The 22209-nt window shown below is 38.7% G+C and overlaps 1 protein-coding gene across 2 annotated transcripts in view; it reads right to left on the bottom strand.

The window, feature by feature from the left end:
- hapln1b (hyaluronan and proteoglycan link protein 1b) overlaps window positions 1–22209 on the bottom strand; it is a 101451-nt gene that overhangs the window by 35546 nt on the left and 43696 nt on the right. For both annotated transcript variants that reach the window (XM_048594965.1, XM_048594964.1), the window contains exon 3: window positions 905–1273. In XM_048594965.1, coding sequence (XP_048450922.1) covers window positions 905–1273 — 369 coding nt within the window. The remainder of the gene's footprint in view (window positions 1–904; window positions 1274–22209) is intronic.

The following is a 22209-nucleotide window of genomic DNA, read 5'->3' as shown; positions in this document are numbered from 1 at the left end:
ATGCAAAAGAGGTTCACAAGACACTCACTTACTAGGAAGGACTACAGGAGTTGGGGCTGTTTTCCTTGGAGGGAAGAAGAGCTAAGAGAAGATTTGACAGAAGTTTCCAGAATAATGAGGGATCTGGACAGAGTAGATATGGAGAAATTTGTTCTTACTTATCAAAGATCAAGAACCAAGGGGCATTGTTTTAAAATGTTTTACAAATGAAGAAAATGAGAGGTAAGGAAAAACTTGTTCACAGAGTGAGTGGTTTGGCGTTAGAATGCAGGTTCAATTGATGCTTTCAAGAGGGCATTAGATGATAATTTCAATGGAAACAATGTGCAGGGTTATGGAGAAAAGGAAGATTGGCACTAAGTTAAGATATTTAGAGAGCCAGTCCAGCCATGGAGGCCGAATGGTTTCATTCTGCACCGTATCAACTCTGTGACAAACAAAGGAGTTAACTCCAGATGTTAGGATCATACTGACTACCCTGGATCTCAGGGCATCATTTGCTTGAGTGTGGCATCCAGAAGTTTTACAAAAATTGAAATCAATGGGAGCCAGTGGGTGGTGGGAGCAAGCTCTGGATTCAAGTCCAGCTCAACTGACGGAGCCTCATTTGCCTGCTGGATGCATGGGTCCTACTGAGATTATTGTATTGGTGAGGTCACAGACCAAGCCTAACATCAACTGACCTCTCAACAAAATTGACAGTTTCATCCAAAAATGTGATAGGAATGGCTAGTGTGGTAACAATAGCTTAATATTGGGTGCTGCAGTGCTTTGAAATTACATGATTCACCTGAATGAACAAAACATGATCACAAGGCTTTTCAAGAAAAATTCTCTACCATGATATTTAGTAATTGTTAAATGATTACTTATTTCTCATATAAATAGAATCATATATATGTACCTTGCAAATCCAGCAGAACAGTCCCGGTGACATCATCTAATCCTTCAATTATTTCACATTTGTAGTTCCCGTAGTCCTCCAATGTTAAATCTGTTATTGTTATGGAGGCATCATTCTCATTTTCTAGAAAAACTCTTCCCTGATAGCTTCCAAAACTTTTCCAGTTATTTCCCAATGAAACAAATACATCAATTTCCTTGAGGTAGTCGGAAGTGAGTTTGGTCCACTTGATCCTGACCTTAAGAGGAGGTTGAACTGCACGCACAGGCACAGGTTTGTAATAGAACTTACAGGGCAGAGTGGCATTGCTACCTCGGAATGAGACAACTTTAGGCTGTTCTATTCTTATGCCTAGTCGTGATCCTTTATCTGCAAAAAGACAAATAATAGATAATTTTAATACAGATGCAGTTGCATTGCCTTTATGTAATCTCTTATATTGCAGAGAACAGCTTAACACTAAAGCTTGATATTGAAATAAAACAACATTGGCAATGTGATGGATGTTGAAGTGGTGTAATAAAGTTTGCTTCAACTCCTCAAATATCATCTCAAAATTGTGTTCAATAATGTTCAAAGCACATTTATTAAAATGGGAAAACTCACTGACTTAAGCAATTTGGTTGCTATAGTACTATTTCTAAAGATTATATAGAATGCCTTTAAAAGTTTCAAGGAATGTTTTTCTTAAATGCATGAATCTAGGTGCTACCTGTAATACTTTGTGAGAATCATAATGTTGTGACTAAGGCATAACTTTCAAAATGATTTCAGAATTATGTGAAAACCAAATTAAATGACTACAAAACCATAGTTCAACATCTTACAGAAGTGAATGGCAATATCCTGTTTTTGGTTCTTAAGATCCCAAATTAGCCATTACTCACAGGAAGCTAATTATGGATATAAAGTAGAGCTATTATGTATAATACAGATGCTTAACAGTCTAAAACAAGTCACTGTGGTCTGTAACTAGCTTATTGCTCACAAATAAAGATATGCTAACTATACTGCTGTAGATTCTCAGATTCTACAAGTTGTTTTTAGTATAAACCAAGACTCACTATGATATCAGTGAAAACTCTAACCTCTTTATCCCAAGCAACCAGCTCTCAATTGCATTGTATCAATCAAATCCTATTTCAATAATCATTCAAGAATACATTCTGCAGGTCACACAGATACAAATAAACAGACAAACATTGCATGAATTGATTCATGCAATTAACTATCCATATGATGAAATTCTACCCTGATTTGCTCTGGTAAGGTGGTATCAAGAACTCTTGGAATTTAAGCAGGAAGAATGGTCATGTTTAGTAACATCAGAAGCCAATCTGAAAAATAAAACATTGCAGAGAACTATTGTAAAAAATATGATTGGAACTAGATAATATTAAGGGGAGGTGGCAGCATAGTGGTAATATCACTGGACTAGTGAACTGCTAATGTTTAATGTAACTGTTGTTACCTGGTTCACGAGTGTCTGCTGGGAAAAAAACCTACAATCCTTACTTGGTCTGGCCTACGTGCGATTTCAGATGTACAGCAATATGGTTGAATCTTACTTGCCCTCTGGATGATTGAGCAAACCATTCAATTCAAGGGTAGTCAGAGATGGGTAAGAAATACAGCCTTACTGCTAACATGCACATCTCATATTAGAATTGATTGTATAACTACTTAGTCACAGGATAGTCAGTTAGAGGCCCACTGAAGTCCATCTAACCAGTTCCAAGATTAAGGTGAAGAAATTGAACAGGCTCTGATTCACAGAGTAGAAGAAACATTTTCAAATAGAGACAAGTAGAGGTCTAACAACAATTAAAAAATTGTAATCTAATCTGAGGAGTTCATACGATGTCAACATCCTTAACAGCAAACAAGTCTAAGAAAAGGTTAGACTATAAAACTTACTAGCGTATCTACTTTATCCTTGACTTTTACAGGTGCCAATAGTTTGTAGTGTACTGCAGTTGCTTAATATATAATGAAGCACCAGCCTAACAGATCATAACAAGTTTCATCACATATATTATCAATTGGTGTTAATCCAAATGAATCAATTCTTCTAATGTATGTGCATTTATTTGTGTCTGATTGACCTTCAGAATACATTTTTCAGTCAGTTTTGAAAAATAATAGAACCTGCTCATTTCCTGAAACTTGCGTAAGTGAGATTATTCAGCAGCTGCAGTCATTCAGGCAGGGGTAAAGTAAATGGTATAAAAAAGCATATCTCTCTCCACTAGGTAAGGGGGCCAGTTGGTTCAAATTGGCTCGATGGCTGGTTTGCAATGAACAGTGATGTCAACAGTATGGTTCAATTTCTGCACCAGCTGAGGTTCCTTCTCAACTTCTACCTTTGCCTGAAGCATTGTGACCCTCTGGTTAAACCATCAGCAACCATCTCTCTCTAATGAGAGAGCAGCATTATTGTCCAGTAGGGCTATGGTAACTTTACCTTGCCTTTAGTTCATGTTGTATTGCTGTACATCAGTAAAGTAATACAGCATTCAACTGAGTGCAGCTTCAAGCAGTTTCAATAAGTAACAAGTTAAAGGGGATCAGGAGAGAATTCACCAGTGGCTAATGTGGTTGTTGGAGACCAATGAATCTTAGGAGGCTGTTACATAAATTTCTCGGTGCAGTTTCCAACCTTAACAACCTTCAAAAATTGTCCTCCTATCATCATAAGGCCAGAAGAGGGACTGTTTGTTGACTATTGTACAGTATTTAACTCCATTTGCACTTTTTCAGGGAATTAGAACATTTGTGCTTGCATACAGTTGGATGTGGATGACATCCATCTTTGTAAGTAACAAGCAACATCTACATACAATGATCTTCTCTGATAAGAGAGAGCTAACTATTGCCCATCAGCACACAATTGCATTAACATCATAGAGTTCTCAACTGTCAATATCCCAGGGATTTGCCTTCGACAAGAAATTAACCTGCACTAATCACATACATGCTATCGCCATTACAGGTAATAAACTAGATATTATTCTGCCAATGGTTCCACTATCTTGCCTTAAGTCTCTCAACCATCTGCAATGCATGAGGAATGTGAGGAAGTATTTTATGCATGACTAATTGGTTGCAGGTAGATCAAAATTCAAGAATCTCAGCAGGATCTAGGACAAAGTATCCCACTCGATATTTATTCTAGTTTAAATGCCCATTTCTCTGCTTCCCGTGTACCATGACTGCAACGTGTGCAGCCTACAACATTCGTGGCAACAGCTTACTAAAGTTTCCTTGGCCTCAGCTCTGAAACCCACAGTCTTCACCACTTAGAAGTAAGTGGTGAGAACACCATGGACTTACAGCTTTCCTTGAAACATGGATTCAAAAATGAATGTATTTATGTGTTCATGAAATGTATTGACCAGAGTGAAGAACATACTTAGGAATATGCCACACATAATGATCAGAGTAATTCTTTCCACATGAATATTTGTGCCAACTGGCAGACACCCACAAAAGATCTACAGTCTAATTATTGCAACAGTTCTTCTTTATATACAAAGTTCTTGATATTCATTTGTTAAAAATTTGAACAGAATTAAAACTTCTCAATCTGGCACAAGTTGCATAAAGCTGTCTATTTGCAAAAGCAGCCCTAAGTTTGTAGATATAAATCTTGCAAAGAATTTGGGCTTGTGATTTGCTATAGTCATAGTAAATGAAAGTCTAATTGGGAAATGTTTTCTTCTTGGTTGAAAAGTCAGATTTATATCTAATGGCCTCAATAACATTTAAGGAGTAACTCTGTTTCCTTGAACTCTATCTGCTATAATTTTAGCATCTATCATCAAAAAAAACCTAGCTTCCTAATGATAAATCTTGTTCCATGAAAAAATCCTGGTTTAAGATTCAAGTTTCAAGGGAACTTTATAATTGCTCCTTCATTCAGTCTAAGTTCATGCATGCCCACATTTCCTAAACATATACTTCATTATTCCTGGATTAAAATCCTGGAACTTTCTATAAGAAAACATTGTGCCTTCACCATATGGACTGTGACAATTCTAGACTGTTTTCTCAGACACAATGAAGATGGAGAAAAAAATGCTCAACCTAGCTCAGCGAATGAACTGAATAAAAATGTTCCACACTTCAAAATTATATAATTTCGATTTGAAATCGAATACAGTCAATCCAAGTCTGGAAGTCCTTGGATTTCTAAAAATATGTATTCTTTTATGGGATGTGGGCATCACTGGGTAGATCAGTATTAATTGCCCATCCCAAACTGCCTTTGAGATTTTTAGCTGGATATTAGTTGGTTTTGAAATGTTACAATTAATTACCTCTTTTGAATTGAGCTTGAATAAACACGAAGTAGTGTTTGTTTACAAATAATGTAAATTGCATTTAAATGTGCTAGCTAAAAACATACTCCAAACAACTGGGATATGAATTAATTAACTGAAATCTTAAATTTATTGTCAACATCTCTAATTATTTCGATCACACCTTAAGTATAATGAATGCAGTCTGTATAAAAGGACCAATGTAATGAAACTTATGTATGTTTTTTGCTTCATTAAAACTATATTTTTATTTAAAGTTTCATGAATTTTACTTATGATTAATTTATGGCTGCATTTATCTTTGTAGATCTTTATATTTTAATTCATTAAAATCTTCTCAGATGTACTTAATTGTAATTAATTAATTTTTATTTATTTCAGAATGTTAAATATATCTGAATTACATATTGTTATTCCCCTGCTTAATCCAACAAATAGTTTCGCTGGATCAAACACTGTCCAAAGTTAAGTCGACAGTTGATAATCCCAATTGCTTACAGATGTTCAATGGTGTTAGTCAAAAAATAGTGTACTAGGTTGAGTGTCTACAATGGCTGTGGTGAAGGCAAGAGTGAACGTCTCATTGTTTTTTACTTATTTGTTGGGAAGTATTTGTGTGGCTGAATACAGCAACTTACCAAATGAAGAATACCAGCATGAACACATACTTTATCAAGGCAATAATTTGCTTCCTAATTGTTTGACATTAATTGGCAACTGTTTAAAGATTTTAAAAAATTAAGGCTTGGAGAAATTAGTTACACTTGTATTTAGGGTCTATGTTAAGATGGTTTTGATTAATCTATAATGATCTCAGCTATGTTTCTCCATCCTGATTTGTCAAATTGAGGGGTGCCTCTGTTGATGGCAGTGCCACAAGAACGACATAGACAGATGACTGAAGTGAAGTTCTATGTATAGTTGTCAATGTTTGGTGGAGAACCAAAAAACAGTACAAGGTAAAGCGACAATAACACTAACATAAGCAAAATATTGTGAATGCTAGAAATTTCAAACAGAAACATAAAATGCTGCAGTTCAATATGATTCATTTTCCAAAGAAAGATTTCTTTAACATTGTGTTGTTAATACAAAAAGGTTACCCTGGATGGAGAGATGTTTTCCATGAGGTTGGGATTAATAGGAGGCATGTGAATGGCAAGAACAGGATGAAGAAACAAAGGGATGGGGATGGCAGGGAATGGATGGGGGAACTTGTAATGGGGATGATTTTGAGGCAGGTGTTGGTATGGGAGGAAATGTCAATAAATCCATTTATGACATAATTACATATAGTCATGAGGTATTTAAACTTGTCATAATATTTGTTTGTAATTTTTGTTTTTTGTGATTGCCACGCATCTTAAACCAAACATTATAATATTGAATCATCTCAATACTCTAAAGATATTACAGATATAAGCATGTTGTAAGTACAATATAATGTGGCAAATTGGGAATAAAAGAATCAGGCATTATTTAACTTTTTGTTTAACAAGCAAACAGAGAAAGAAAAATGACTTGATCATAGAATCAGCGAAGCGTTAAGGTGCAAAAGGAGGCTATTCAGTCCTGCATCCCCATCCCTGCCTGCACCAGCTCAATAAAAGAGTGTAATTACTTACTACCAATCTCTTGCTTTATTCTCATACACCTGCACATTATGTTGACCCAAATAATCAACTAATGACTTCTTGAGTGCTGCGTTAAAGTGTTGAAGAAATTCACCGCTATAACTCTGATTCGAGCTGAGGTTGCTGCAGCCACAACAGAGTACTGACCACTCTACAATCACAATGCCACACACATTCTCTTTAATGAAATTTCCCATATATCTCCCACTGAATTAGAAACATTCTGTGAACACACTCCTACCCATTTAACAACTCTTCTTACTGAGCAAGCTTTAAGCCTTATAACTCGTAAACCTACACCATTGAGTAAGCTTTTGGATCTCAGGCCTCCATAAGATTATGCATGTTCTTGGCTTTCATTTTCCCTCTCTGATCACTGTGCATGGTTTCTGATTCTTAACACTCCCTGGCCTGTCCACACACCTAACCATGAGATTTACTTGTTTAACAGAGTTCTTCCAGTGCTTCAAGTGCAATAGTGACTGCACTTCCAAAATAAATTATGATCTGATGATGTCAAAGTCACTTTATAACAGCATTATTTTCCTTGTTCCTAATTGACTTGCAGGAGGAGCAGAAGGTGAGAAAGCAAGGAAAGTCAAAGTTGTAATCTTTTATTCTATGGCACTGTTCTGGTGTTCCGTATGCTCTGTTACATAGTACCTTTGTGCCACTCATTCGTTCTCATAAATTAGCATAATTTTCTGCAGTATTTAATTTGTGTTACTAAGTATCTGCAGATTTTTGGATAGGTCTAGTCTCTTAGAATTTTCCACTTCCCATACAGCTGAATATCAACTGCATCAGTTCACTTATAGCACTTTCATTAAAAATGTTTGAGGTCATTAATGGGGTTATTTTAAGAGCTGTGGCTGTTCTTTAATAGACTCCATCACAAACATTTACCCAAATGAACACCGTAACTGGTAACTATCTTGTTTTTTTTGTCTTTTTTTATTATCTGCAGAATAATCCAGTTTATAATTCCATTATATTCTGTTTCTGGCCAGTTAATGATCCACTTGATAAGTTTATGAGGTGATGTTTGAATCAGTCTCTCTCTTCCTGGTGAAAAAAATTGGACATGAACAATGGTTGTCATTATTAACGTGAAAATTAGTCTGGAAAGAATGAGATACACTCTTACAAGGCCATCACTCTTACACTGCATCGTCACAAGTTGATCACCATAATTTCTTAAAAATGGCATCTCAGCCTGTTGGTTTTATGAAGTTGCTGTATTTGCATATTATTGCCCATTAAACTTGGCACAGAAATCTAAGTTCAGTAATTAGTGGATTAAATACAATATTATAACCAATTGACGGGGCACTTGTGTCACAGTGATAGTGTCTCTATCTCCAGTCAGAAGGCCTTGGGGTTCAAGTTTCACCTGCCTCAATGGTGTGTCATAACGTGTTCGAACAAATTGATTAAAGTAGTTATAACCGATTTACTGTGAATAAACCTCTTTTTTAATTATAAAGGTAAGAGACACATCAACATAAATAGGTATGGCCCCTGATACTTTCAAAGCGACACCAACGCTGCCTGTCTTGTGTTTAAGCACTGTACTATATAGTGGTTCAGTTCTCATGTTCAAGCTTTGTTATTGGTCCTTCCCCTTTGTCCACACTTCTTGACTCCCAATTGATATACTGCTATCATATTAAAAAAGTATCACTTGATGGCATGATTGATGGCATAATTTCATTATCACTTTGCTGATGAAAGTAGACCGATGGGCCGGTAACTAGCTGGTCCTGTTTTTTTGTGGGCGCAACAAAGGTTAGCAATTTTCTACATTATCAAGTGGATCCAAGTGTTTTACCTGGACAAAACTACGGCATAAGTTCATCACAACAGTGGGATTTTTCTAAACCCAATGCCGTAACCAGTATGAATAATTATTTCATGATATCACTTGAGTGAATCGGATTTGCTGCAGAATGGTTTAAGAGTGCTGAAGGAGCCCAAGATGGATTATCTGTCTGGAAAACTTCTAGACAGAGATAGTTGGAAATGTTCCAGCTTTAGCTTTACTCATGCTGAGTTCTACTACCATGCCAAACGTGGATTTCATGAAGCCTCCTCTTGCTGTTAGTTGTGTCCCACCATTCATGTCTGAATGTGGCCATGTCCATTGCTGACACCACCCAGTTCAAAACAGGCTGCTTGGTTGGCAATGTAACTACCACCTTAGCAGTAAATTCTTGCATTTCTGGCACACAGTCGCAGGATGTTTCACAGCAATTTGCCAAGACTTCTTCAACAGTATCTCTACCCCCAAAAGGTCACATATGCATGCATGCACCTGCACACACACACACACACACACACACACACACACGTATGTGCACGTACATCAGTTGGTTCCTTATTTGCATTGGGGCTGAAATGTTGGAACTCTGTACCTACAGCATGCAAGCAGCAATAGTTAGCAGTTCAAGAAGAAAACTCACCATCAACTTCTCAAGAATAATTAGGGCTGGGGAGTAAATGCTAAACTCGTCAGTTAATGGCAACATTTTAATGCATTCAATGCATCCTTATTAAGGAATAGAGGGATTTTAAGTAAAGTATAGTCTGACTTTACAGAAAGTTCAGGCTCCACAATCCTGTTTTGAGTTCAGATGGTACAGCTGCAGATTAGCCTGATGAAATTGCTTTCCTTCAGGTTGGCAACAGAACAGATATATTCAGACAATGTTCTACTTGAGTTCACTGCCTGAAGCCAGATCTGACCACGTTCTCCAGCACAGGCAGGGAAAGGCCGCAGGTCCTGGATCTATCCCAGACAGAATATAATGAAACCAGAATGATACCAAACAGATTCATACCAGCCTTCCAATCAAATGGACAAACCATGCCGCCAAGGAATCTTGGTTGCTGTGGTATTGCATATTTTTACATGCTAGCTGTAATCTGGAGCTCTGGATAGTGATGGGAGAGGCATCAATTTTCTTTCCACCACATGGCTGACCAGGATAGGTAAGGGTAAAGGTAAAGCCACCATAGTCCAAATGGACCATAGGGCTGCTCTTAGAGAGTGAGAGAGAACGAGAGAGAGTGAGAGAGAGAGAGAGAGAGGGACAACTGCAGGGTCATAACACCTCAGGCGAGGGGAGAGGTTGAGAAGGAGAAACGTTCATGATAACCTCAGCCATTGCAGGAATTGAAGCCTCACTGTTGGCATCAGTCTGCATCACAAATTAGCCATCCAACCAACCTCCTGACCAGGATATCTACAACAATAAAAACAGGGAGTGCTAGAGAAACCCAGTAGGTCTGGCAGCATCTGTAGAGAAAGAAACAAGAGTTAACCTTACAATTCCAACCTTTGGAACTTCACAGAAAAGGCATATTGCACTCAAACCTTTAATTTATTTTCTTTTTTCATACATGCAGTCAAACATTTTCAGTTTGCCAGGAATTTCTGTTTTCATTTCAGATCTCAGCATCTGCAACACTGCTTTTGTTTCAGAATACCTCCTGCTTCTACTGTCTGTCATTGGCAGATGATAGAAAGATTTACAAGTTGAAACTTCACATTGTGAACAAACCACACCGGCACGTACGTGCACACACACTTCAGTTGGTTCCTTTATTTGCATTGGGCTAAAATCTTGGAACTCTGTACCTACAGCATGCAATCAGCAATAGTTAACAGTTCATGAAGAACTTGAACCTTGAGTTTTTGGCTCATTGGCAGGGACAAAACCAAGATTACTACAGCACCTCCTAATTGGACAATAACAGATTCCTCCACTGATGGTAGAAACTGAGCAGAGCAGGTTATGGATGAACCAGGAGGAAATAATAAGTCTGTCATGTCTTTGCTTCAGTAATAGATAGATTAGAATGAATGAATGATTTATTTATTCTCACTTGTACTCTACAGTGAATAATACATTAAAATACAGTGAAATGCTTCAACAGTTGCCAAAATGCAGCACCATTTTGAATAGTCTAAGAATAAAAAGGATAAAAGCTATAACTGAAAGAGAGTCCTGAGCTGGCTTATCAATGACAGTTTGTGCTACCACCCCTTTTCCACATCATTGAAGGGTATCTCCATATCAACAGACCCATTGTCATTTCAACTCTATTAATGTCTCACAACCCTCACCTTTCATTGGTACTTAGATAGACTGATGGAATAAGCATTAGGAAAACAGGAAAGTCGTCAGGGGGCTTCTACACTCAAAATTTATCATAACTTTTATGTGATTTTTCATCGATTTTTGGGAAGATTTGCCTGGTAACTTTATGAAGGTGGGTTTGAAACTTTGCACATTAGTGTTTATTTAGCCTGTATTTTCAGTCAATGAGCATTAAATGAGTAATAGAAGAGTTTAAGAAAGAAACATTTTAGATTTAATGCAGGTACTGCAATAAAAGTATGTTTCGACAAGTGGTGTTGTACACTTCAGAAAAGGTGTCCTGATTATGCTTCAATCACAGCTTTCTCTTTGCTATGGACATTGTTTCAGCTGCTTGTGCTTGATTCTTTCATTCAAATGAACTTCTTTGGCAAGGTTAGAACTTATTGCCTATCCTGACATTTTCTTGAGAAGTTGATGCTGAACCAACTTCTTGAACTGCTGCAGCCTATCTCACATACAATGCTTTTAGGAAGGGAATTTGGAATTCTGAGCAAGCAACAGTGAAAAAACAGTGATAGTTCCAAGTCAGGGTAATGTGTGGTTGGAGGATACTTGTAGGTATTAATGTTTTGCACTGTATGCTGCCATTGAGTTTTACACGCTAATAGTTTGGAAGACATGGTCAAAGGAGGTTTCACAAGCAGCTGCAGTGCATCTTTATTACAGAAAACAGTTAGCCACTGTGCATATTTGGAGGAGGAAGTGGATGTTTAGGGTGCTGAAGCGAGGCTCCAAACAAGCCAGCTTCTTTGTCCTGGATAGTGTAAAGCTTCCTGTGTTGTTGGAGCTGCACTGATCCAGGAAAGTAGGGAGTTTCTACTCTGACACGTGCCTTATAAATGATGAGCAGGCTTTGCAGAGTCAGGGAGTTACTCACAGCAGAATTCCCAGCCTCTGACACACTCTGCTAGCCATAGTATTTATATTGGTTAGTCCAGTTCAGTTTCTGGTAAATAGTAATCATCCAGCATGTTGAATGGTGAGGGATCTAGTGGTGGTAATGGCATTAAATGTTGTGGAGATTGGTAGATTTTCTCCTGTTAGTGATAACCGTTGCCTAGCACTTGTATGACATGAATGTTACTTACCACTAAACAGGTTCATACGACTAATCAGGTTCAGGGGGAGGTGATGGCCTAATGGTATTATCGCTGGACTGTTAATCCAGAGACCCAGATAATGTCTGGGGACCTGGGTTCGAATCCTGCCATGGCAGATGGTGGAATTTGAATTCAATAAATATCTGGAACTAAGAGTCTAATGATGACCATGAATTCATTGTCGCATGTTGGAAAAATATCTGGTTCGTTAATGCCCTTTAGGGAAGAAAACTACCATCCTTACTTGGTCTGGCCTACACTTGACTCCAGACCCACAGCAATGTGGTTGACTCATAACTGCTCTCTGGGCAATTAGGGATGGGCAATAAATGCCACCTAGCTAGCGACGTCCTCATCCCATGAATGAATAAAAAAAAATCTGGATACTGTTTGGGTCTTGCTGTACAAGGACATGGTTTGCTTCAGTTGCTCAGATGTTGTAGAGGCTGATAAGCATTGTGCAATCATAAATGAACATCCCTATCTCTGACCATTTTATGGATGGAAGGTCATTGATGAAGCAGCTGAAAATAGTTGGGTCATGGACACTATCTTGAGGAATTCCTCCAGGGATTGAGATGATTAACCTTCAACAGCAAACATCTTCCTTTGTGCTAGGTAGGACTTCAACCATTGAAGGTTTTACTCCTGATTTCATTGATTTCAATGATGCAAGGACTCCGTGACATAACAATGGACCAAATGTTGTCTTAATGTCAAGAGTAATCACCCCTACTTTCCCCCTTGGCATTGGAATCTTTGGCATTCCCTACCCCAGAGGACTGTGGAAGCTCAGTCATTAAGTAGGTTCACCGAAACGTCAGCTTTTCTGCTCCTCTGATGCTGCTTGGCCTGCTGCGTTCATCCAGCTCTACACCTTATTTCAAAAGGGAGACAGATAGATTTCTACTGACTTATGGCATTAAGGGACATGAGGATAGCGTGGCTATATAACATTGTGTAGATGATCCACCATGATATAGAATGGCAGAACAAGTTCGAGGGGATGAATGGCATACTCCTGTTCCTATGTTACAATGTTGGGTGGTCCATCTGGTTTTATTTCATTTTCTGCGGCTCCTACTCAATATCTATGATTTCACTGTCTGTCCTCTTCCTTTGACTTCTAACCTTGAAGCTTTCTAGAGAAATATAGTGCAAAGAATTCAACAACCATACATAACTGTGATATCAGCCTTGGAACATTCTGAAAGGCATATCAACCTGTGCCAACATTTGTCCTTTCTGACATTCTGTTCTTTGCTCAGTTGATTCTTGTACTTACATGGCAGTCACTCAGTTCAAATGTATTGAGGGTTCTGAAAAATAGTTTTGAACTTGCAGTACTGACAGGGTCATTTAGGACACTGCTTATGTTTGCTAAATGGAAGATAAAGGAGACCTTTCAAGTCTTTATAAGAGTATAAATACATCTTGGTAGCTATAAATTAATGACAATCAAATGAAGGAACTAATATCTGGAATTATGCGAGTGACATCTCTTTCTGTTAGCTGCATGAACTCCGTCAATTCTATTAATAACCTTGAGAGATGCCATGGCTCCCTTATTTCTTTCTATTGTCTCATTAGATATAATAGGTAACATCTGCTTGCTTCGCCTTCTCCACTTCTTAAGCTTGATTGAGAATGACTAAAATGTAATTTACTTCCAAACTCCAGACCATTCAGACACAACAAAGTTAACCTAAGGATATCAGCTGAGATCAGAAGTGGATAGCAACATAGTGTTCAAACTGTACTATTTACTTTTAATTAATACGATAGAGACTATGGCTCCTTTTTGTAGTTGTCTGATTCGGACACAAATTGGTCTCTCTATTCTGTAGGCAATAGTCCATTCATTCAATGCTTTCATTAACTAATTGGTTTCCTAAGATACACTTTGCCCTTCCACTCAGCAGCTTCTCTACATGAATGATCTCAACATTCATTAACTTTCTCCACTGTGGCCGGACTTTGCTGTAGGAGGGCAAATAATGGCATGGCCTAACCATCTTCTGCTGCTTCATCAATGACCTTCTCTCCATCATAAAGTCAGAAGTGGGCATGTTCGCTCACAGCTGCAAAATGTTCAGCACCATTTGCAACTCCTCAAAAGTTATGAGCTAAGTAAATAAAGAGATGCAGGACTGAGAAAGAGGGCAAACTAAAGGGGCTAATTGTAATGTCAAGTAGGGTAGAGAAATGTGAAAATGAGTGTGTGAAAGAAAGACATGGATATACGGAAAATGATAGATGAGCAGATGGAAAAGCAAACAAAAATTATAAAAGTTTTAATTTTGATATTTTTACAAGTTCCAATATTAATTCACAACCTACAGAGATTGCTTGTCAGTCATTAACATTCACCACATGGTCAATAAGGTACTTACACTTGTGATTACTAGTCTTAAATATTTGCAGCAACTTTAGTTTGTATATGTCATTCTAATACAACTATGCTGTGCCAGGTAATGATTGTGAACTGGAAGGCAGACCATGGATTTCAATTTTTGTGAAGCCAGGGCTTGGTGGAGGGGCTCTACAAGTTTCAAAATCCAGGTTTCAGGCTGAGACGGGCCTGGGCTCATTGTCATTCACATGATTTTTCACACCGCGCAGCCAAAACTTCAGATTCGAGAAACCAACATTAAAAAAGTGATCAGCACTGTTAGTTGATAGTCAGTTCTGATTTGCTCTTTAAAAGCTGGTCTTTCAGGTCGATTTCATGGACTGTTGCTTGTGCTGCTGCTCCTGGCTTCAGGTAGTCTTGTGGTATTCATGAAGATCTTGAAAAGAATCCTGATTTTTATTTTAAAAGACCACCAAGAAAACCACAAAGCTGCCTGAAGATTAGCAGCAGCATTTATTACTTGCTGTGACTGTCGTATGATTGCCCTTGCTTGAAAATCTGGTCATAAAATTGGGAGTTAAATCCCTGAAATCAGCTCATCTTCCAACCATTAACTCCGTCTACACTTCCCACTGCCTTGAGAAAGCAACCAATGTAATCAAACAAAACCTCCCACCCTGGTTATACTCTCTACCAAACTCTTCCATCAGGCAGAAGATATAAAAACACGTGCCAACAGATGCGAGAACAGTTTCTTTCCCACTGCTATCAGACTTTTGCATGGACCTCTCTGATATTAGAGCTGGTCTTTCTTTGTACCTTCTCTGTAGCTGCAACACTATATTCTGCATTCTGTTCTATTACCCCGATGTACTTATGTAAAGTATGATTTGCCTCACAGCATGCAAAACAATAGTTATCATTGTATCTTGGTACATGTCACAATAATTAATCAAATCGAATCAATTTTTAGAGGAGGTGACTTTTAAGGCCATTCTGGATGCTGAGGTGATGGGCTTGCTGGTCTTGGTCACCTCTAATTATCTTGTGAACAGAAGGTAGACTCATTGCTGTACTTTTTATTGCTTATGAAAATTTACTGTAAGCTGACTTTGTATAGTGAAATTCTCGAGGAGTTTGTAAATTAAAGTGAGCCAAGAATCTGCATTACATTACATAAGATTTTCGAGAGAAAATTTCCATAGACTTAAGTTGAGTCCAATTTGTCTACTTATCTGTTAACCCATTCTGTCTTAATGGTCTCATGAGATTTCTGAGGTATTGAAATATTATGATAAAGTTACATTGCATGATAGATAATGAAAATAATACTGTAGTGAGGAGCATCATTCAGCAGGATTTTCAGCCTTGCTAATTAAGAAGGTACAGATACAACTGTGAACTGTTCAGTCTTCGTCCTCTCGTCTCTTAAAGGTTATTTTGCACAGAGCCACCTGAGGGCTCCAATGCTTCTCACTAACAGTGAAGACCTATGTTGTTCAATCATTCCACGTTGCTGAGGAATTATTTAATCTTTCTGCCCTGTGAGAAAATTGATCCAATTTCAACCCTTGTATGAAATAATTTAATGATATTATTTCATGTCTGATTCATTATTTTATAGTAATTTCAATTTATGAAAGAAAACTTAAAAGGTTTTCTTTGATCTGGGTTGCAAGTATTGAATTTTCTTCCCAAATGTTAATTTGCTGTCACTGGGTGCATATGGTGCTTGTTAATGAGGGATGAGCCAGTCACCAGGATCTATGTTACTGCTGCAGTGATATAAATACCTCTGAGGATTCTTTGTCTGTCAAACTAACAATATTGCATAATACTGTTAACATAAAATACTGACTTTCTGGTTTATGGAAGAGTGGTGATGGGATCTCTTCATACACTATTACTGCATAAGATTGTTATTGCTTGTAACATTGATGGCCGATGCTGGATATATAGGACAATGTTTATAATCTGATGCTAATACTGGGAATTAGAATTTTACAAAGATACTGTGTGGTTGGGATTGGGGAATTCAGTGCTGGGATTTGGAAGCAGCAACCTGGGATACAAAGGGCTAGGGAATGTGAAGGGTGGAAATTCAACACATAAAGGGTGGAGACAATAATTCATGGGAAGACATGAGATACTGTATGGGGCGGGCAGAGATGTTATTGGAGGTCACCACCACTGTGGCCTCAGTGGACACCTGTGGAGTACAATGGTGGGCAGCACTAAACTGTAGGGGCAGGGTTCGGAGGTTTAGATGAGAATTGCAGTCATAATTCAAGATGGTGTGTTGGAACATGTGGAGGGAGATCAGTAGTGATGGGCAGCATAGGGAGTGCCAGTTAGAAAGGACCACAAAGGATTTTTAGGAGCAGTGGGTGGAAACCTTGATTACCACGTTGAGCCTGCCAAGCAGTTGCATTCTACATTCACTTGACTCCCTAGCGTGCAGTACAAATAGAAAATCACTGTAACCTCATCCAGGGTGGATGGACTCTATTTTGTTCTGTCCCAACACGTGGACTCCACACTTGAGTGATGGGAGGCCTTTGAGGGGCAATTGCATCAGTCAGACGCTTGCAGAGTACAGGCTGAAGCCATCTTAATCATAGCATCATGCGTGTGAAATACATGCAGTGTCCAAGTATGTGGGGTGAAAATACTGGTCATAAGCAATCTTGACCATGTTATTTATCATTGCAGATTGAAGATAGTCATCTTTGCGAAGCAGAAATAATCACAGGTGACCTCAACAGTGGCACTTGTGGGTCACAAAACACAAAGAAATTGTGAGATTTCATAAGCTGCACAGTGGTACAGAACTGATGTCCTCTCACCTTCAGCCATAAATATTCTGCAACATACTCTTGTACGCAATAATGCATTTTTTGGGTGATGTGGGGCCAGGAGGAGAAGGCTTCAGTATTCATGTGGCACTTAAAATGTCTTACTGTTTCTTTGTGTGACTGGTGGTTGCTTTCTTTAGAATAAGGTCCTATGTCAAAGCACCACTTTAAGGCATTCCATGACCCTCCTTGTCAGAATGCTGCAAGTCCCACTGTAATGAGGAGGATGTAAAACATCATTTGTGAGTAATGTGAATGCTGACTGCTCAATTACTAAGGACCTGTGATTTAATAAACCACTGCCAATGTATAAACTACTATGGTTACAGTGTATCAACAAAGTTAAATTGTACAGTACAAATAAGGTATATAAAATATGCTGCATGTGTCATGACATTACATAATGAAAGAGTTTCTATAAGCTCAAGCACCAGTATTTCAATAATAAATTAGACTTGGAGAACAGTCATCAATAGGATGGTTTGACTTAAAAGGAAAAACTGGTCACTGAATTGGCGGTATCTCTTGTGTAATTGAGGATGCAACAAATGGATGTCTTACTCCTAATATACTTGAACCTCTTGTAGCATACAAATACTAATATTCAACAGCATTTCTATTGGTTTTCCATAGTAACAGTCATTTGCAGTCATTTATGCTATTTCTGTGGGATTTTTTGCCAGAATTATGACTAAAAATTGTGAATATCAAGGCAAAATATCTTTGCGAAGCTCAACTGAACCAAAGTCACCCTGTTTCTTTGTTGTACATAACTTATTATTAAATTGCTGCAGACAATTTGTTCCACAATGCAGTCACACCCATACTCTGTTCACTTTGTCTCCTATTTTCATTTGTGCCGGAGTTGGGCGAGTGTCAGATCACTGAGTAATTACAGACCAGCCAGTGGGGAGCCATCTGAAGAAGATGAATCATTCCCATTAGTATCAATCTGGAGAAACACTGCAGCAGAACTCAAAGCCAGGAACAACATCTGTCCCTTCCAGTGTAATGTAAGCAATTAGGAGCAGTGCACGAGATGGCTCATGCACCATTACTGGGTGTCATGATATGTACCTTCAGTATATACATAATTTAATATTTAATTCAAGTTACAGTTGATTGCTGCATTGTCACCATGCCTCCTCTTTTGTATGCATTCATAAACAAGGCTCTGTACTGAGCATGTTAATGTGCGAGCATCAGTTGGTGCATAGTAACATTGTTTGGATACTATCTTGCAGAAAGGAATGAAGATGACATTTTGAATTCAGAAAGAAAACTTGCAGTCATTAGGAGGAATAATGAGACTGAACATTATTTTGTAATGTTATGCATCATACTAAGGACATTGTATAAAATTCTGAGAATTTCAAATCCAAGGATATTTTAGGAGATCTTATAACATTTTAATGGGGAAAGTCTTTTTTTATTTAGTTATTTACAGGATTAAGGCACTTTACTGGCAAGGTTAGCAATAATCACCCATCCCTAATTGTCCTTGTGAAGGTGTATTCCATTGTAATACATGTGTTTTTAAGACTTTTTCACCTGTAGTTTGAGGATCATATTCCATCATTGCACCGTTTTTGTTCTAAGATCTGCAAACCAATAGTCTTAAGTATGGCATGTAACTTTTAATGACAGCTATGTCTTATTGCTTTTGAATGATGTTGTAATGCACACATCATGTGTCCAAGCAAACATGCTGAAGGCTTGCAAGCACTTACTTTTGCTTCTTTTATTTAGCCTCTTCATAAACGTCCTGCCCTGTGTCTCATAAATGGAATGGCTCTCTTTTCTATATCTGACAACGTTTTGCAGCATACGGCAAATTTTTACATATGTTAAGCAACATATTGTAAAGTGCCCCAAGACAGATTCAATTGGCAAAAGTTTTACTTGAGGATATCCCAACAATTTTAAGGCAGAGGTAGATAGATTGCTGATTCCCAAGGGAATGAAAGACCATTGGGAATGTCGAGTAGAGATTAAAATCAGATCAGCCATGATCTTATTGAATGACAGAACAGACTCAAAGGGCTGATTGGCCTACTCTTGATCCTTGCTCATGTATTTGCCTTATTATAGTTTTCACTTAATTATCCTTAATTATCTTCACTTGATCATTACGAGAGTCATCTCAGTGGGGATTTGAGCTCCATCATGTCATGCAAATCTTGTGCCACCAAAGTCACCCTTCACTACTATTAAACAGAATAATCACAAAATAAAAATGTTATGTGAGCTGTCAGTGAATCATAAATTGACATTTGTGCTGCTGGCTGCAATCCATTTGATTGTTGACTGGATGTGATCCTTATGATTGCATCCTTACAGAGCTGCATTCGGTGGCTTGCAATGGTACACAAGTGGAATTAATAACTCCTTGCACTGTTGAAAGGCCATGTATATATAATAAGCTGCTTTCTTTTCTCTCTATTGTTTCTCACAGGAGGACTTGACCTAGTTGGTGGCAGGTAGTACTTGCTTTCAATGCATCATTAACAACAAACAGTCAAATCTTGTAGATGTTGCCCATGGTGGACTTAAACTGCCAATAGCATGAAAGGGAAGGACAATAGTAATGTCAGCTGTATTGGCTAGGTTATTTAGATCTTAGAATGTGATTGCAAGCCTCCTTTCAACAGTTAGAAATGGCTGGTCACTGTTGCTCTAGTTAGCTGCAAGTTTTTAGGTACCAAGAATGCTAATGTAGCTTAATTCTTAACATTCTGCAAGTTCATAGAATCCCTACAGGGTGGCAGTACACCATTCAGCCCATTGAGTCCACACTGACCCTCTGATCCCATCCTATCCAGATAAACACCCTACCCTATCGTTAGAACATAGAACATAGAACAGTACAGTACAGCACAGTACAGTACAGCACAGTACAGGGTGTTCGGCCCACGACGTTGTGCCGAACTTTTACCATAAACCTAAGGTCTATCTAACCTCCACCCCTACCTTATACTATCATCCATGTGCCTATCTGATAGCCGCTTAAATGCCCCTAATGAGGCCAACTCTACTACCCTCTCTGGCAATGCATTCCATGCCCCTACCATTCTCTGAGCAAAGAACCTACCTCTGACCTCTCCCCTATATCTACCTCTACTCATTTTAAAACTATGCCCCCTTGTAATAGCTACCTCCACCCTAGGAAAACGTCTCTGGCTGTCCACTCTATCTATACCTCTGATCATTTTGTACACCTCTATCAAGTCATCTCTCATCTTTCATCGTTCTAAAGAGAAAGGCCCTAGCTCTCTCAACCTTTCCTCGTAAGACCTTCCCTCCATTCCAGGCAACATCCTGATAAATCTCCTCTGCACCTTTTCCAATGCTTCCACATCTTTTCTGTAATGAGGCGACCAGAACTGGACACAATACTCCAGATGTGGCCGAACCAAGCTTTTGTATAGCTGGAGCATAACTTCTCGGCTCTTGAACTCAACCCCTCTATTAAGGAAAGCTAACATACCATACACCTTCTTAACAACTCTATCCACCTGGGTGGCAGCTTTCAGGGAACCGTGGACATGAACCCCAAGATCCCTCTGCTCCTCCACACTGCCAAGAATCTTTCCATTAACCCTGTATTCTGCTTTCAATTTTGTCCTTCCAAAATGAATCACCTCACACGTTTCAGGGTTAAACTCCATCTGCCACTTCTCAGCCCAGCTCTGCATCCTATCAATGTCCTTTTGTAACCTGGAGCAGCCTTCCGCACTATTCACAACTCGACCCACCTTCATACCATTTGCAAACTTACTAATCCACCCTTCCACTCCTTCATCCAAATCATTTACAAAAATCACAAATAGAAGAGGACCCAGAACAGATCCTTGTGGTACACCACTCGTAACTGAGCACCATGTTGAATATTTTCTGTCCACTACCACCCTTTGTCTTCTAAGGGTCAGCCAATCTTGAATCCAATCTGCCACATTTCCCCCTATCCCATGCCTCCGTACTTTCTGCATGAGCATACCATGGGGAACCTTATCAAATGCCTTACTTAAATCCATGTATACCACATCCACTGCTCTACCTTCATCCACATCTTTGGTCACCTCTTGTAATCCTATCTTTCCTAATGGCTAATCCACCTAGGTTGCACATCCCTGGACACTATGGGCAATTTAACATGGCCAATCCATGTAACCTGCACATCTTTGGGCTGTGGGAAGAAACCGGAACGTCTGGAGGAAACTCATGCAGGCAAGGGGGGGAATGTGCAAACTGCCCGAGGCCAGAATCAAACCTGTGTCCCTGGCACTGTGAGACAGTAGTGCTAACCACTGAGCCACCATGCCACCAGTTCAGGTGATTATTTTTCACCTTGTCTGATATTATTAATGTAAAAGCAAGTCAGGTTACATCCATACAGGGAAAAACAGAGTTAATGTTTCAGTTTTGATAAATGGTTGCAGGCCTGAGATGTTGAAGGGAATTTCTTGTCCTTCCTCTGGTAGAGTATGCTCTTGTGGTGAGGGCATTTAATGGAACAGTAGGATAGGAACTTGTCATCAACTAAATTAGAGTCATAGAGGTCTACAACATGGAACCAGACCCTTCAGCCGAACTTTTCCATACCCTGCCCAGTTTTCACAATTAAACTAGTCCCATTTGCCTGCGTTTTGTCAATATCCCTCCATACTCATCCCATCCATGTACCTGTCCAAATGTTTCTTAAGTGACAAAATTGTACTCGCTTCCACAACTACCTCTGGCAGCACATGACATTAGTTACAGTAGGAAGGCCTGTAGATGGTATTTCTGCCCTATCCCTAATTGAGACTCTTAAGTGGCCGATTCATAGGTACAAGATTAATCACTTCATCCTGCCTCCACTGGTATTAATCAAGT

Source organism: Rhincodon typus, chromosome 3 (genome assembly GCF_021869965.1).
Source record: "Rhincodon typus isolate 14 chromosome 3, sRhiTyp1.1, whole genome shotgun sequence".
NCBI lineage: Eukaryota > Metazoa > Chordata > Chondrichthyes > Orectolobiformes > Rhincodontidae > Rhincodon > Rhincodon typus.
The sequence above is the reverse complement of the archived record's forward strand: the minus strand, read 5'-3'. Positions and strand labels throughout refer to the sequence as shown.